General features: G+C 35.7%; 1 protein-coding gene across 1 annotated transcript; it reads right to left on the bottom strand.

The window, feature by feature from the left end:
- Positions 1-9,823: 9,823 nt before the first annotated feature.
- Positions 9,824-15,342, bottom strand: LOC118583475 (prolactin-3B1-like). The gene is made up of 5 exons (XM_036186817.1): positions 15,312-15,342; positions 14,092-14,249; positions 12,525-12,632; positions 11,117-11,296; positions 9,824-10,012 (listed from the first exon to the last, which is right to left on the bottom strand). The coding sequence occupies exons 1-5, from the start codon at positions 15,340-15,342 to the stop codon at positions 9,824-9,826; spliced, it is 666 nt and encodes a 221-aa protein (XP_036042710.1).
- Positions 15,343-17,868: the final 2,526 nt, after the last annotated feature.

The following is a 17,868-nucleotide window of genomic DNA, read 5'->3' as shown; positions in this document are numbered from 1 at the left end:
AATTGCTGGGAAGATTTTCTCTTCTAGGGAAGAACATTCATGGTTCCAAGAGACAGACATTTACCATATTGTGGTTGCTCCAAACCACAGAGGAGGCAGAAAAAAAATCTGCAGGGAACCATGACCATGCCTAACAGTGACTTTGAAATCTTCAAAAATTTGACAGGATCCTTCAACGATGATTCCACATGGACTATGGTAAAGCCATTAAGCTGATTAACACCACAGAAAGATCGACTCTGGACTACAAATTACTCAGGACAATTTTGAGATGGCTAGCTGAGATGATCCAGCCTGATAGACTATTTGAGCAAGGTCTTGAAACAAGCCCTGCAGTTTCTCATTATGCAGTGACTGGACAAATGATACCACTATTGGGCATATACGCAAGGAATGCTCAATTGTACCACAAAGACACATGCTCAACTATGTTCATTGCACCATTATTTATAATAACCACAATCTAGAAACAACCTAGGAGCCCCTCAACTGAAGAATGGATAAAGAAAATGTGGCACATATACACAATGGAGTCCTACTTAGTAGTAGTAAAACAATGTAGTGAAAAACAATGATATCATGAAATTTGCAGGAAAATGGATGGAACTAGAAAATATCATCTTGAGTGAGGTAACCCAGACTCAGAAGGACAAACATGGTATGCACTCACTCATATGTGGATGTTAGATGTAAAGCAAAGGATAACCAGATTGCAACCAACACCTCTAGGGAGACTAGCTAGCAAGGAGGATCCTGAGAGGGATACACAGGTTGCCCAGTGAAAGAGAAATAGATGAGATCTACATGAGCAAACTGGGGATGGGGAATAATAGCACCTTTTGTCACAAATCCTTAACTACCAAGTCCTGAGATCTTCACAAGCATTGACAAGTAGAAGAGAGAAAACATTAGAAGACAAGATGAAATTTGCCTTCCTAATTTGTGACATCAATAATTGGAGCACAAGAGTAAGATGTTAAAAAGCTTGAATGTGAGATGAGGGGTTCTTAGATACATACTAATACAGAACCATAAATTATACAGAATCTTGCTGTGGGATAATGCTTTTTTATACTAGTTTAATAAAATGCTGATTAGCCAGTAGTCATGCAGAAAGTATAGGTGGGATAAGCAAACAAGGAGAATGCCAGGAAGAAGAAGGCTGAGTCACGAGACACCAGCGTGCCATCCAGGGAGCAATACGTAATGACACACAGGTAAAGCCCAGAACATATGGCGACATCTAGATTAACAGAAATTTGCTGAGTTTAAATGCAAGAGCTAGTCAGTTGTAAGCCTGAGCTAATGGCTGAGCAATTTTAATTAATATAAGCCTGTGTGTGTTTACTTGGGGGATGCTAGTGGGAAAGATTTGTCCCGACTGCAGACCAGGCAGGACACGGAAAAACTTTTAGCTTCAGAAACTGTATAAGATGGCATAGAGGAGCAAGATTAAAAAGTTATTAGAGAAATGCATAGCTGCTTCATGCATGTATCCTAACAGTCTATAGAATGTTTAAAAAGGCATCAATGCTACAGATAGAGCTGCAGGCAACTAAAGAATGCTGAATGTCAGATAATCTTCCCTAAGGAAAGGCACACTAACTGTCTAATATCAAATGTTCAATATTGAAAACATATGTGTCAGCAACAAGTAACTATATATATATATATATATGTGTGTGTGTGTGTGTGTGTGTGTGTGTATGAGCATATGATAAAAATTAATTAAAATAAGTGGCCATGAAGATAATACTACAATACTTCGAAGAAGGAAAACAAAGAGAAATCTCACAATTCTCTCTCTCTCTCTCTCTCTCTCTCTCTCTCTCTCTCTCTCTCTCTCTCTCTCTTTCTCTGTGTGTGTGTGTGTGTCTAATGTGTTAATGATAGTCCAATTGTATAACAATTATATTGTCTGTGATGAGACTTTGAGAAAGTGGTCATTCCCTCTAGGGTGTTTTCCTAAACTTCCATCTTCTTGGCAGAATGGATCTACTGATTACTGGAAAACTCTTGCTGTAGTTATAATATGTTAAGCTATCTTCACTCATCTGACTAGTACAAGTGTTCACCTGACTTTTGTAAACTAAGCTTATTTGTGTAGAATATTTGGTATGAACATCACAATAACCATTACTAAATTATGCATTAAATGACATTTTGAATTTAATATTTCCAAACAACCAATGTTTATTTTTTTGTAGGATAGCCATTAAACCTAGGAATGCACCAAAGAGGTAGAGATTCAATAGAGCTTTCAAAGTCTGGATTATCAAGGTCCTTCTCAGTAACAGAAGACATGTATGGTATGTGAGCTCAGCAGTTGTCATGGACATCTTGGACTTCAAGACCTTGAAATAATTATCAACCTTGTGTGCATCCCTGCACATACACTGGTACAGAGTACTAACAGCAAAATACTGAGTGGCTTCATCAAATGAGTACAGATCTAACCATTCATTGGTCAGATTTGTAATGTTTTTGTCCAGGAAAAAATGCCATGATTATGTCCCCTTAGGAAGTAGATAAATATTCCTTACTCTTGACACAGTCTATTTTTACATGTATTGTTTTGTATTTTGAAACAATGTCCAGAGTTCAAATTATTTTAGAAATCAGGAAAGTCATCTCAGTTCCATAATGACTCAGAATCAGGTCATGTAGGAAAATACATTTATTTCCTTATACCTTTTCTCTAGATCAGAGTTCTATATTCTTTCTGCTATGTCATCACCTAAGTTCCCTTAGTGTTTCAGATGGTGACAAAAGCACCCCACCAATTCTTTTTTAGCTTTGTGCTGGCATGTCACAGCAACAGTCAATTATTAACATTTATCAAAACATGAATTTCTGTCTGTAACTAGCAAACTTTATGAAAAGTTACTTAGTAGATACTGTTCTAGGACTAAGAAGGCAGAAAAATAATTGTTTAAAAGTAATTTTGAAAGACATGTGGTATGCACTTTAATAAGCTATAATATTTACATAGATGATATCTATGGCCTCTTCAAAGACATATTTTTACAATGTCTTAGAATCCACTGCATGGATTGTCACCTGTATTGTTAGATTGACATCATATCAGGGTATTATTTCTTGTGACCCTAACTCATTTCCACTGTAGTAACAGTGTACATACATTATGAGGCAGCTAATCATTTTACTAGGTAGCTGAATAAAAGCACTTTGTTGATAATAGACTTCTATAGATTGCAAAGTTCTTATTGACACCAAGTAAAGCCGTCCTTGCCTTGGATATTTGATGTATTTAGAAACCTGGATTCTTCAATCATTGAACCAAAGAATGCAGTCTCAATTAACAACAGAGTCTACCCATTCAAATCCTGTGTGCAACCAAAAGTCTGTCTGGAGTAGGTCCTTCCTTGAGCAGCTTTTTGAACACTCTTAGGAAATAAATTTAACCTCTACACTGGGCTACTATTCAGTTAACTTCTAAGAGTCAGAAATTTTGATGTTCAGTGGTGGGTACCTTCTTCTAATCCATTAACTTCTATTGCTTTTTTTCCTAAAGCTTTTCCAACTAAACAAGCCATGTATGAAAAACTTTATATCACAGAACATTTGTGGACTTCACAGCTTCAAAGAATAGAAATTGTCACTGAGGATGAGAATCTGTAGGAGAAATAACCAAAAATGTATGAAGGTATAGTAGAATTAAAAAGAGGTCTCAACAAGGATTAAACACTTAAAGACTTAACAAGGATTGAGTGCACTCATACAATAGGTCAGCCTGTGTGAGAGATTGGGTCCTATTTAGTTTTCTATACACTACCTTCATTAAGCCTGAAATTTGTGTTGGCATCTTACATAGTGCTCACTGGATAGATTCATTTGTGCTGCCCAAGACATTAGTGGAGCAAGCAAACAATACCCTATTCTGTTCAGCTACTCTCATTGACTTTCTAGCTATCTTAAGGGTTCTAGATGTTTATGGGTTCTATCTTAGGGTATTAGATGGTTTGGCAAATATGGGTTCTTTATAGTCCAAATGTTTAGCTCAAAGGGATCAAGGATGAGTCAGCAATTTCAACTCTGATATATTCCTGTTTCTCATAAGTAACACAAGCCCAACTGACAGTTCACCTTTGAGCAGATAGGCCCAAATAAGGTGTGACTCATAGGTCTACATGTCTCATTTCCTTTCAGTGTACTAACTTCAAAGGGGGAAAGTGCACAGGGCACTGCAATGGAGAGATAATTTTGAATCATTATGACCTGCTGAATTTCAATGCACATATTTTACCATTTGCTTCCAGTGACTCCCCTGATTAACCTTTCCCTACTTTTCCTGTCCATCTTGACTGTGTGCATATTCAGAGAAGCCAAGACCTTCTCCTTTAAACATTATTCTGTGGTTTAATTATAGTTGGGGAAAATAAATTATAAAAACAGATAGTAATCCCCACTCTGACAACCAGATTGTTACCTTTTCATTGAAATTTTTTAATGTTTCTCGGCTCTGTAACATTTGGTACCCACAGCTGACCTACAAAATGAGATAAAAAATTTCTATTCCTTTTCTTATGTAAGGAAAAGAACTTTGCAAACACAGGAATGTGAATTTCCTACAACCAATCACATACCTACGGTAGCAAATAGAACAACTTGGGCCCACATCTCTTAATCCACAGGAAAAAGCAGGTTAGCCAATTCACAGTCCTGCCTGGATATGATCAATACCTTGTAATATAGACTTTTATAAATGTAGGATGCCTGCAGGAAATTGTAGGAAAAAGTTTACTTCTCTCTCCTTTCTTCAAGTCATTAGGTAAAGAAAACAATAAAATTCATTTTTCTTCTACCAGTAAATATTTTCTATGGTTTTATGGAAATCATAAAGACTTATTTTATAGGTTTATGGATCCAACTGTTTGCCCATGCACATTTTTGTTCAAAAGTACACATCAAGAAATCTCATGGCGAATTGGCCCATGTGATTGGAATACAGGAAGTTGTAGCTGTTGCCAGATTTTCCCTGGTGCTATAATTTGAGTCAGAGATTTTCACATTTATATAAATGTATAATGGATGGACAGATTTAAAAGAATTGGGGCTCCTTTGATTTTGATATTATCTCGGTATCTTTTTGTGTGTTTTTTAAAAGTAGTATGTATGCATGAAGACAGAGTCCAGAATACAAACTTCATGTCACTTTTAAGAATTTTTTTTTTCATTTTTAAAAGGTTGTTTGTATTGGCCTGAATCTCATAAATTAGGGTAGAGTAGCTGGAGTGTGACCCAAGATCTTCCTGTGACTATCGCACTAGGGCTAGGATTCAGATACATGCCAGCATGCCAACCATCTGTAAGTAATTCAGTTCTACATATCAAAAGTATGCCTTCATGATGACAGGGAAGTAGTTTATACTAAGATCTATCCTCTTGACTTGCTGGTGATCATATAAAGAATACAATGATTGTTGAATTTCATGATTTTCACAGTTTTAAGATATGCTTTAGGTTTGTTTTTTAAATTTATTTTGTTCTCTTTGTAACAAGCTGTAGAATATGTACATTCTGTAGTTTATTGAGTCATCTGCTTACGGAGAGATTGGCCATGGGACAAGAAAGCTCAGGTTTTGTGATGGAGCACTTGCTCTTTGGATTCTAAATATCCTCTCTGACCGTATTATGATTGGATTTGGTTTTACCTTTGTCTCCTTATTTGTGGGTGTTAAAACCTTGTGGCCCCTTCTAGGGTAAGTTTACGGTTATAAAAATTAGGAAGTGAACTCTTTGTTGACACAGTTTTCTCAGAGATTAAGCCTTCCATCTTGGAGGGAAGCTTCTTATGAATATCACTTGTTAGACTGAGAGGTGATGAAACAACAGGGCTTTCCGGGAATGAAACATTCTATCCTACAGGAAAGCTTATGCTCCTGGGGAAATACCTGAATACATTCAGAAAGTAGCTGCATAGGACTAAACTAATTAGGTCTATTGAATCCCACACATGTATAAACTGTAAGAGTGCTGAGAGACACTCTCTGACATGCTTTGCTGCATGGAGGAATCAGAGATCATCTGATACCTGGAAGAGGCCATGAGCTTATCTGCTTGGTAACAGAAAAAAACAGAGACCATGACCTGCCAAGAGGCCTCAGAGACTAGTGGCTGCTTGAACAGGCTGAGACCCATGGGGATTCTAACTAGTTGAGCTTTGTCCAAGTTTTACGGTGTGCTCCGAGTTTCCAGGTTTTGTGAGCTGCTCTCCATACTACGGAGCGCTATTGGTTATAGAGCTGTCTTTTAAGATATGTTTAGTGTATAAACATGACTTTGATCTTATTCCTGTAAGTGCCCCCAACAATTGAATGGTTCACCAATTGGAATTTGTTGGTGTGATTTTTTTTTCTTCTGGGATTCTATCCCAACCTGGACTGAATATTTTATGTCTCCCCAGGAATAGAATTTCACAACAAAACCCTCCACTATTTAAGATTTGGAGAATTATTGGAGTATACTCTTCATTGAATTGGGTAATAATAAAAGGTTCACATTTTGTTGTTTTTACATTTCTGGTGTAGGTATATGTTGGTACTCATGTTTGTGTGTGTGTGTGTTTCTACCAGTTGTATTTTTTATGTGTGTCAGTCCCCCAAATTTTTCATGAGACAGGGTCTCTCATCTAGTCTTGAGCTTGATGTTATCAGAAGGCTAGCTGGAACCATATTGTTGAATATGGAGACATAAATCCTGTATCAACATAGAATGATGATCTTTACCGGATGGCTTTCATGTCATTGAAAGCTTCAATTCTTACTACCAGAGACCAAAGACATCAACAACATTCCCCAAATATGAATCATACCAATGGTTGTAATAGTAGTAGCCTTGTGTGATTTTTGGCCTCTCCATAATATGGAACTCATGCTTCCATTAGCCAGAACAAAAACCTGATGCTAGTGATAGTGCAGACTCTAGAAGAGAATATAATATTAATATACTGCTTACTTGAAATACTAAGGCAATGTCAATTATTACAGTTATTGTGAAAAATTAGAGAATGCCTCAGCCCTCATCAGAGAATTTTTCCCAGTATATGCTGATTCATACAGAGACCACAATTGAATAATGTGCAGAGTGTAAGAGGCTAAGGATTATTTAGATCTAAATTGATACCTATATCAAGCATTCTATACACAAAGCTCAGGAATCATCGGGAAAGAGGGGCTAAGATAATTGGCAAGGTAGAGGTAGTGGACAACTGCAGAGTCAGCATTTCCTGGACTTGATGGGCTCATTGCACTATGAATTCACAGTGGTTTTGCCTGCATCTGTAAGACCTACACAGATTTAAGCAATATAAAATCCAGGTGGAAGGGGATAGAGCCATGAAACCTATACTGAATTGAAGCAGTATTGGCAATTAATTAGTTTGAGGGAGGTGCAATGAATTTTCTTCAGTGATGCAGTCCCTGAGATACTATCCATGCTTGAGGAGATAATCCTCTTCACCTACCACAAACAGCATTCACTGAACTCCTGAGACAACTAACGTGGCACATGCCTATGGAACAAAGTAGTAGTTTGAATAGAAGAGACAATGGATGAAAAGGATTGGGCATTGTTTGATGAAAATACATTAAAATTATGACTGAAATTATCAAAAAAATAAAAAATTATGGAAGCTTTGTCTATTGTTTCATGCTTGCTATGAGGTTATAAAACTGCTTCAGGGAACATGACTAAGAGTCTGAGCACTTGGATTTGACAAGACTCAGGGAAATTATGTTGTCCTCTATGAACAAAAGGACGGCTAGGAAAAACTTTCATATTCTTTCTGAAGGAAGACAAATTATCACTTTGAATTAAAATTTTGCAAACAGTATAATAACTGGAATGGAAATTTACACAACAGGACCAGCTAATTTTCTTTTCTTATCTGAAATTGGGTACATTTTGACAGTGCATTTAAGTAGTATGAATGATTTTTAATTGTAGATATTTTATTTGTATTTACTTATATTTACAAATACGTGTAATTGTTGAATTTGTTAAAGCCTTCTATCTTGGAGGGAAATTTCTTAAGAAATGGGAAGCAAAGGTAAGTGAAAGAACAGAGTATTTAATATAGGACATATATAGACAGGTAAAACAACAGGATCTGCTATGGGGGAGATGAAACACTACATTATGCAAGAATGTTCTCTTAGGACAGGAAGCATAATCCTCCAAAGAACTTCAGAAATCCCTGAAACTGAAGAGATTAATTAGACCTCCCCATTCTCAAAAGTATATATGCAGTTAAGGATTGCTAAGAATTACTCTAAGGTGAGTCAAGCTGCAAAGAAGAGATAGAGACTTGGGAGCATCCTGGAAGAAGCAAGAAAGAGCTAAAGAGCCTGCAATTTGCAGAGATCATCTAAACAGCATAGAAGAAATAAAGACCAGTTATGCTTTCCAAAAGGATCAGACTGACTGAGTCACGTGGAAAACACAGGCTATATCCTGTTAAGTTGTATGCTGTCTATGTGATGTGCTTCTGGTTTCTAGCTTTTATTAGGTGTCACACATGTTGGGGTGCAATGTGGTGATGCATCTGTGTTTGGGGCATTTCTACTCTTGTGCCTCTTACCCATATTCTTGAAAGTAAACACAATAAACTCCATTGGTTCCACAAGGTGATCTGTAATTTGATCTGTCAAGGAATCTCTATCTGGGAAGAGTGGACAGGTATGTGTGTAGTGTTTCCTTAGGACTCCTCAGTCTCACAACATATTGTCACCTGAACAGGACTCTTCCAACCAAAAATGAGTTGGGGAACAGTAAATGTGGGGTTCTGTCTAAGATTATTCATGTATGAAACTGAGTGAGGAATAGCTCAATAAAGACCATCCATGCTGTACCAAGCAATAATTGTCTTTCCTGTATGGCCTGTGTGAGTGAATTTTTTTGATGTTGCAAAAGTTTCATGTTTTTTGCTATCAGTAGTGAGTCATGTAACATGCATGTTCCCTAACAGGATGAAGAGCTTTTAAAAGGTCTCAGTCTTACACAAAGGACTACAGGTAACTAAATAATGCTAAGGTCATAAAAATGTTAGACACTGGAAACAAACTCAAGTAACACTATACAGACTGAGTAGGTCATATTTAGAAATATATATATATATATATATATATTTGCATATATATATGCAAATTTAATAACAATTAATGAAAGAAAGAGGCCACAAACTTGAAAGAAAGAAAGGAATACACAGGGCTTGGAGAGAGGAAAAAGAAGGGAGAAATACTGTAATATATTATAATCTCAATATATTTGTGTATAATATATATATATATATATATATATATATGTGTGTGTGTGTGTGTGTGTGTGTGTGTGTGTGTGTGTGTATACAATGTGTTTTGTGTTTAATGTTAGTATAAAAATCATATTGTCTGTGACGAGACTTTGAGAAAGTGGTCATTCCCTCTAGGTTGCTTTCATAAACTTCCATCTTGTTGGCAGAATGTATCTACTGATGACTGGGAAACTCTTGCTCTGGTTCTAATATGTTAAGTCATCTTCACTCATTCTGAGTAATGCAAATACCCTCTTAACTTGTGTAAACTAAACTTGTGAAAAATATTGGATGTGAATATCATACTATCATTTCTAAATTCTGCATCAAATTCCCAAAGAACACGGACAAATCCACATTTTGAATTCAACATTTCCAAAGAATCAATGTTTATTTTTGAATAACACAACCATTAAACCTAGGAAAGCACCAAAGATGTAGAGACTTAATGGAGCTTTGAAGGTCTAGATTATCAAAGACCTTCTCAGTGACAAAGGACAGGATATGAGCTCAGCAGTTATTGTCATGGACATCTCGGCACTTCAAGACCTTGAGATAATTGTCAACCTTGTGTGTATCCCTGCGCACACAACGGCTCAGGGTATACAAAGCAATATTACGAGTGTCTTCATCAGATGACTGCAAATCTGACCATCCAGACCAGAAAGTATAGTCATTTTCAACAGCTCCAGGCTGAACCTAAACATGGAAAGGAAAGGGGTTATTTACACTGATAGTATTACTTGGCAGTAATATTTTCTTGTAAATGAGTATATATATATATATATATATATATATATATATATATATATATATATATGGTGCACATTTGCAGAATTCATGCACCAGCATTTGTAGATCAGAAAGGGTGTTGTTTAAACTTCCACAGTTGACTTCTGAATTTCTCTATTTATTTTTTTTAGGCATCTTCTCTTATTTTAGTGGATGCTCACCAGGGATGTCCATGTTTCTGCCTGCCTAATGTTTGAATACTACAGAATATTCACTACAACTTTTTACTTTTATGTGAATTCTAGGATCAAATTCCCAGTTGCCAAAGAAGGCATTTATGGCCTGATTCTATCCTGAGCCTTATTCTATAAAATTAATAAAGGTTAAGTTATACTAGAAGTAAATGTATTAGTTTTGTCATATATTATCTTGAAGGCATTAGGCCTTTTAAAGTGAATGTCATTTGGGAATACATATTTTCTGATTTGTCCCAGAAGAGGTATATCCATATAAAAGTAGACTGAGTAATCAAGAAACTGAAAGATATTTTTTCATGGTATACATGCGATTGGCTAATATAAAGGCCGATGTTTTCTTAGCTTATTCTCTGAAGCAAAATTCATACATGTGGGTTTGAGGAGAATATTCCTTTAATCTTTTGTCTTTAAACTCGTTCTATTCTTTATATAAGGTACTCTTCCAAATTCAAGAACATATCAAACATTTCCAAAAATGTGTTAAGGTTTAGGAGTTCCAAGACTGTTATCAGATTTTCTGAGTTAGTTGGGAATATCCATACCACCTATAAAAGCTACTTTCTGAGTTACTATGAGAAGCAGCTACTTTTTATTGAGAGTACTGGTGTCTGTGGTTCTCAGTAAAGAACCTGAAGAAGATAGGATTTACAAATGCCTTCTCCTTATTGGCACAGCTGTGAATGAATCAGATATAAATTTTATATATATATTTCAATCTCAGAAGTGAAGTATTAAAAAATTAATTTCCCATTAAACAAATCACCTTTTCCATACAGGAGATAAGCAAAGGAATATGAAGAATGAGTGGGCTTACCCTACTGAGTATGGTCTTCAGTCCGTCCAGGAGGCCCAGAATTCTTTCTTCCAACTCTTTTGTGTTTGACAGCATAATGTCAGACACATCTGGAAGAGCAGCCACAGCAGCCACCATGTGCTTCAGAGGCTCTTCCCAGGCTTGTAAAACACTGATGGTCACTTTCAGAAGATCTTCTGACTAAACAATCATGAAGAAGAACATCTCATTAAAATAATTGAAACACAGCAGGGTTAATAAATTTGAGGGCTGAACGAAGGTCATGAACTCCAGTATTGATTTATTATTAATAGAAATATAGAAAACATTCTTAGCACATGATCTGCAATATAGGAATAACAATATTCTATCACAGAATTACAATTTCTCTCAAATAGAATTGATTTTCCTTCACAATGATTTCTGGTGCATGTCAAACAGCTCACGTTTTGTTTTTGCTGTACTTTCTACCATCTACAGTCCTGGTTAGCCTCAGTTCTTTATGGTCATAATAGTACCATGTACTGGAGAACTTTTGTAAGGATTAAAAGAATCAGTGACAAAGGACTCCTTTGGGGGTTTCAATGTAAGTAGATCTGAGGAAATGCTGACCTCTTCCTATACCTTTTCATCCTTCAATTGCCATTATTAACTCATATTTTATTTACAAGAAGAGTATGTGTGTAGGTTATTCATTCTAGTAATAGACATGAAGGGGAAATAGATTATATGTGGGAGATACGTATACATAAGGAATTTTGTGTAAATCATATTTAGAATTTTTTGACAAAGACTGAGATGTAAGATGCTAAAACAGTTATAAATCATAGGTGCTGAGATATTCAGTGTTCATCATATCATAGGTTATCATTGAGAATAAGATAGCATGTGCAGAGGAACCTCCTTTTAACCTAATTTTTACTTGAAACAGAAGGCTGAGTAATTGTGGAGGCAGTCTTCATAAATTATAAAAAAAAATGGAAGTAGAACCAAGAGAATCTTTAAAAATAAAAACAACAACAAATGAATCATAGGTCCTTAAGTAATGTTCCTCCAGAGGAGAGTTTAGTATTATATTATAGACACTACTTTATCTGTAACCCTTCAACACACATGTAAATGTATAATCAACTGGGGATGTTCAACTCATATTAAAGCTTCCCAGATAATATTAAAGATAACCCCACAGACAAGGTGCTATTAAAACATGGTGCTCTGGATGATCAATTTTTTAACCTATTATCATGTGAAGAGGCTTTTATCTTAGAGAGAAATTATCAACCATATGACGTCATTGCTTGCTGTTTCTTCTTCTTCCCTTCTCTTGACTCAGATTGCCACACATGCTATGGCCCCAGTAGCCACACACAGCAGAGCTACCCTGCATATTAAAGCAATTGTTTTTGTTAGAATCATGGCAGAAACCTACTTTTGTTTGGTGGACTTGCTCACTGTTTTCTGGAGTAGGGATAGAGGCAGTGTGGCAGGTGCTCAACATCAGGCTCTGCCTCAAAATATCCCTACCAAACTTCACATTCTGGAAGAAATAGAAAGGTCTGATTTCTTAGCATTAAACATTGAACAAATATATTTATAACCACATCAGCAACAATTTGTAAAGATGTATTTTTTTTAGCAAATGATAAACATAGAGAAATTGAAACAGGAATGAAGTAAAAATGGTCTGCCTACATTTTCTGTCCATGGGAGAAGCAATCTAATTTTTTACCCTCCAATATTCTTCCACTATTTACTATTCTCTTGTCGTTTGCCCTTCATAAGTGGTATTGTTTAGAAAGAAAGCACTGAGTAACTCACATACTGTAAAAACACCTAAGGTTTAAGCATCACTTTTTCTATTTATGGAGGTAAAGGTCATACAATAGCACTTGCATGTTCATTGTTAGGGTCCCATTGATACTCAGTAGCCTATTTCCTTTAGGCAGATTTTCTAAAATAAGTATTTACTTTAAGTACAGTGTCACATGATAAAGGTAGGATGCAATCCTACTCATGATGTCAAAATAAATCATAAATTCTAGGCATATTCTAAGAGAATATTTACCAGTGAGTGAATAAAGAATTAAAACATTATTTTATGTATATTATCTATACATATATAATATAAACAGAATACATAAATATAATTAATAATATAAATAAAGTAGAATCTTCTATTGACGACATATAAATACTTAAGGAATTTATTATCTAAAGTGCATACTTTTAATACTGACAATCACTAAATTTGTAAATGTTTAATGGATTTAAGGGAATATTATACAGTTGAAAAACTATTGATATAGGTTTTTTAATGAAAGAAAGACTAATAAGAAGTGAATATCACAAGGGAAAGGTATATTCACCACAACTCTGTAATATATGCTCCATATTCTAATTTTGCACTGAATTCTTTCTTTTCTACAATTGACTCCCTGTAGTGGGTTGCTACAACTCCCCCTGACAAAATCAAGTATATTTATTAGGAATTGAGAAGATATTTCCTTTAAAAACAAGCCTGTACTTTTCAATGCGACACTCATTCCTGAAAATTTGAAAACAATAATTCTAAGCATGTTAGTTGCTATTTCTTTCTGCATAATAAGATTTTCTGTAGTTTAGTTTTAATCTACTCCCACAATTCATTACAAGACATTTCTCCTACACTAGATATCTACAGAGTACTAAGTAAAAATGCCACATAGACAGGACCCCTTCACAAAGGAAAAATGTTCACAGTGCCCTGATCCATGTATTTTGAACTTTATACCTTAATAAGTTGCTTTAAAAACTCTCTGTTAAAAGTTGTACAGTTACTATATCTTTAAGTTTTCATGAAGCATCCCATTGTTCCTTACCCATGATTCAGTGTCTATATTTCACCATTAAAAGTATTATGTTTGCAATTTGATTCATAGTAGGTTATTGTTTCATTACTTCGGTTTTCTATTAGTTCGGGTTTCTAACTGTCCATTCAGAGACTATCCAGTACTTACAAAGTCAATGAAGACTTTTGAGGCAAGACCATGGGTGTAGTGTGACAATCCAACCACACGTTGGTACAGGCTTCCAGTGGACAAACGGGGATTTGGTGAGGAGATTACATGCTCCCAAAGGAGCAGATTTGATATTACCAGCAAAAGCAGTGTCCCAGCTATAAAAAGAAATGAAACTGAGATGACCCATTCAAATGAACATAGATTAGCATGCTACATAGTACTATTTGTTCTGAGGTCCCTGTGCTACATTAATTGGTCCTGAAAACATGAGACTGCAATAAACTGTCCAGTGTGAAAACACACGTGAATAGTGATGTTTCCCAAAACCATAGCTTGTGAGGTGGGAGAATTACCTTGGCTTTGGCTTGCCCTTGGACAGTTTCTAAAATTTGCAAACATTTTGAGATAAAATTGTTTCTGAGACAGAGTCTTTAAGCCATTCTCTTCAGATTTTAATGTTTGGTAATTAGTATTCATGTTCCATCTCATTAAAGTTAGATAGTTTACTAATTCATTTTCATGCAAATATCACTTGAAGATTAAGATGACTTTTTAAAATAAACTTGCTTTTCCATTCACCATTTACTTGCATGCAACAAATTGGCAAAATCACAAACCTACTATCCTTGTTTAAATGAGGTTTCAAAATCTAACTCTTCCTCAAGTGGATTTATTTGAGGAGAAAAGCATCCAAATCCCGGCAACCCATTATTTACTTCCTCCTTCTGTGACTGATACAATTATGCCATTGAGTCCTATGTTCTCAAAAAAGTTCAACTTCTCAATTTCAGCTACTTCGTCATTTTTGTACTATTTCTTTGTTTTACAAAGTGGTCTGTGCAGTGGAAGATGGTTAGAAGCAGGTGCTCATTAGAAACCTGTAACACTGTTCCCTGATATTCTTATGTCAAAATCAAAAATAGTAATAAACAAAGTTAAAGTAATATAAAACATCCATGGTCGTTATTTAGCATGTGTCTTCACAGAAGAAGGTAGGAAAATTTCCCTAGAGAACCACTGACCTCTAAGTTAATTCAGCAACTAGTTTCAGGAAGGTAATTCTCAGCACATTGTTGACTTGACTTCAGGTAAGTCATAAAATGCACCAGTTCCCTAAATATTACAGCACCAATAGCTCCAAAGAATGTATTCTATCCAAACCCATCTTCATGAAATACACTAATAACGTAAAGGAGAATGGATGAAGCGCTACTTACAGAAGGACAGTTGAGTCAATGACAGCTGCATCTCTGAGAAGATCTACTGCGAGATGGACTCCAACACAAGAGAGCTGCTGCACCCAAGTCTGCTTCTCTCAACTCATCACCTCCTATATATACTACAGAATATACTAACCCATGACCATTTAAGTCTACGGGCAGAAGGAAGCAATGCCTTTTGTCTAGGTAAAAGATCCAAGATTCTATCCATTCAGGAAGTATTGACATAATCCTTACTCTTGTCACAGTTCTGTCTCTGTATGTATTATTTTTGCTTTTTGCAACAAGGTCTGGGGTTCAAATATTTTGGAAATCACAAATGTCATCTAAGTTCCTTAATGACTCAGAATCATGTCATGGAGAAAAACGTATTTATTTACTCATGATTTTTCTCTAGACCAGAGTCCTATATTTTTTATGTCATGTCATCTGTAAAGTTCCATAAGTTTTTCAGGTCTTGACAGATGCCCTCCATCAGTTATCTTTTGAGTTTTGGGCCAGTATGTTCTAACAACAATCAATTATTCTCAACATTTTATCAAAATATGAATTTACTGATGTATCCTACAAACCCCCCAAAAACTTTCTTCTTACAGAGTAAATACTTTCTCAGTATTAAGTAGGCAGAAAAACAAAGGTTTAAAAGGTAATTTTAATGAATTCAGTTAATTTGAAAGTATCTGATGTGATCCTTTTCAAATATTATTGGTACCTTCTAATTATCCTTTATTTCTATTTTGCTTTATTTTCCTCATGGTTTTGCAAATAACAAGCCATGAAGAGGATAGCATTATATCATGAAAAGTTTGCACACAGTGACCAGCTTTAAGAGAATATATAATGCTCTTAACGTCGAGAATCTCTATGAGTACTAGGAAAATTTGTATCAAGGTATCTGTGTAAAAAGAAGCCTCATACCTTAACAAGGATTGAGAGCTATAGACTATTAATGTAACCTGGGTGAGGTACTGTACTCTTTAGTTGTCTATACTTTGGACTCAGTTGGCCTGAGACCCTTACCTTATACTGTCAGCAGGCACAGTGCTGACTAAATAAAATCAGTTGAAGTATTACAGATAGATCATTAAGGTAGTTAATATATTCATAGCCCTTTCTGTTCTGCTATGCTTACTGCCCCACAACTACCTTATGGGTTCTGAGAGATGCATGATTTGGTAGGAATAGGCTGTTTATTGTCTGAAATTTCAGCTCAAACTGCCCAAGGATGAATCAGCGATTGATTTCTACTCTACCATGTTCCCATTTCTCCCAGTAATAAAAGTCCCACTTACAGTTCACCCTTAAGGATATCTCTCAACCTATGATGTGAACCATATGTCTGTGTATCTCATTCCCCTTTAGTGTACTTACATAAAAGAGTAAAGTGCACAGAGATGTAGAGTTAACCTTGAACCTTTTATAGCCTGCTTAGTTTCAACACTAATTTTTTACCATTTGCCTTCCAGTGACTCCCTTAATGAACCCTTTTCTTTTTTCAAAAGAATCTTCTTTGTTTTTATATTCAATAATCAAAAAAATTCTGCTACATCATCATCTGGGTGTTCTAGTATTGGCAAATATATTCTGAGAACAGACATGGTCCACCTTTGGCCTAACTGACTGTCAAGTTTTTTACTGAAAAAATTTAATGTGTCTATCAGCTAGGAAGCAGTTAGGCTGTATAGCTGTTATCCATAAAGAGATACATTTTCATTATCTTCCTATTAAGGAATGAACAATACAAATCCAGGGTGAGTCAATTTGTTACATCCCACAGTAGAAAACAGAAACGACCTGAATTGCTCTGTGTTTGACCCCAGAAAATGTGAGTTAATCTCATTCATAGTTCCATTTGTTATGAGCTATAATGTGTACTGCATATTTTATAATATGTAGGGTGTCTGCAAGTAAGAGTGGAAGTAGAAAATTATATACTTCTCTGCAAATTAAGTCAACTGGCCTCTGTGGTTGGAATATAGGACATTCCAGGTTCTGGTAAGCTTTCCTAGGTGCTATGATGTAAGGCAGAGACTGGATGAAGAAGTCAATAGAAGTGAGGACTCCTCCTTTGATTTTGATATAATCTCTGTTATTTTAAATGTCTTTTAATATGTATGTGTTTTAGCTTTGTCTTCTCATGTATGATGTGAAAACAAGGTAAGCTCATCTGAGATGAGATTTCTATTATGGAAGAAAGGAAGTGAACCCTTTGTTGTAACAGTTTCCTCAGAGATTAAGCTTTGGAGGAAAGCTTCTAATGATGTCAGATGTTAAAATGGGAGCAGGTGAAATGACATGGGTTCTATGGGGAGGGAAACATTCTGTGCAGCTGGAAAACTCGTTATACTCAGGAAGTAACAATCCTAGGGCTTCAGTACATGAGCTTGGCCAAATTAATTAGGAACCTCTTTCCAAACACATATACACTGTAAGAAGTGTTGGGAAATACTCTCTAACATGATGAGCTGCCTAAATTTTTGTCAGAACCACTGCATTGCCTGGAAGAAACAGACAATGGGATTTACCTGGAATAGGCACACATGAGCTGAAGTGC

Source organism: Onychomys torridus, chromosome 5 (assembly GCF_903995425.1).
Source record: "Onychomys torridus chromosome 5, mOncTor1.1, whole genome shotgun sequence".
Lineage (NCBI taxonomy): Eukaryota > Metazoa > Chordata > Mammalia > Rodentia > Cricetidae > Onychomys > Onychomys torridus.
Note: the sequence above shows the minus strand (reverse complement) of the source record. Positions and strands in the feature narration are given on the sequence as shown.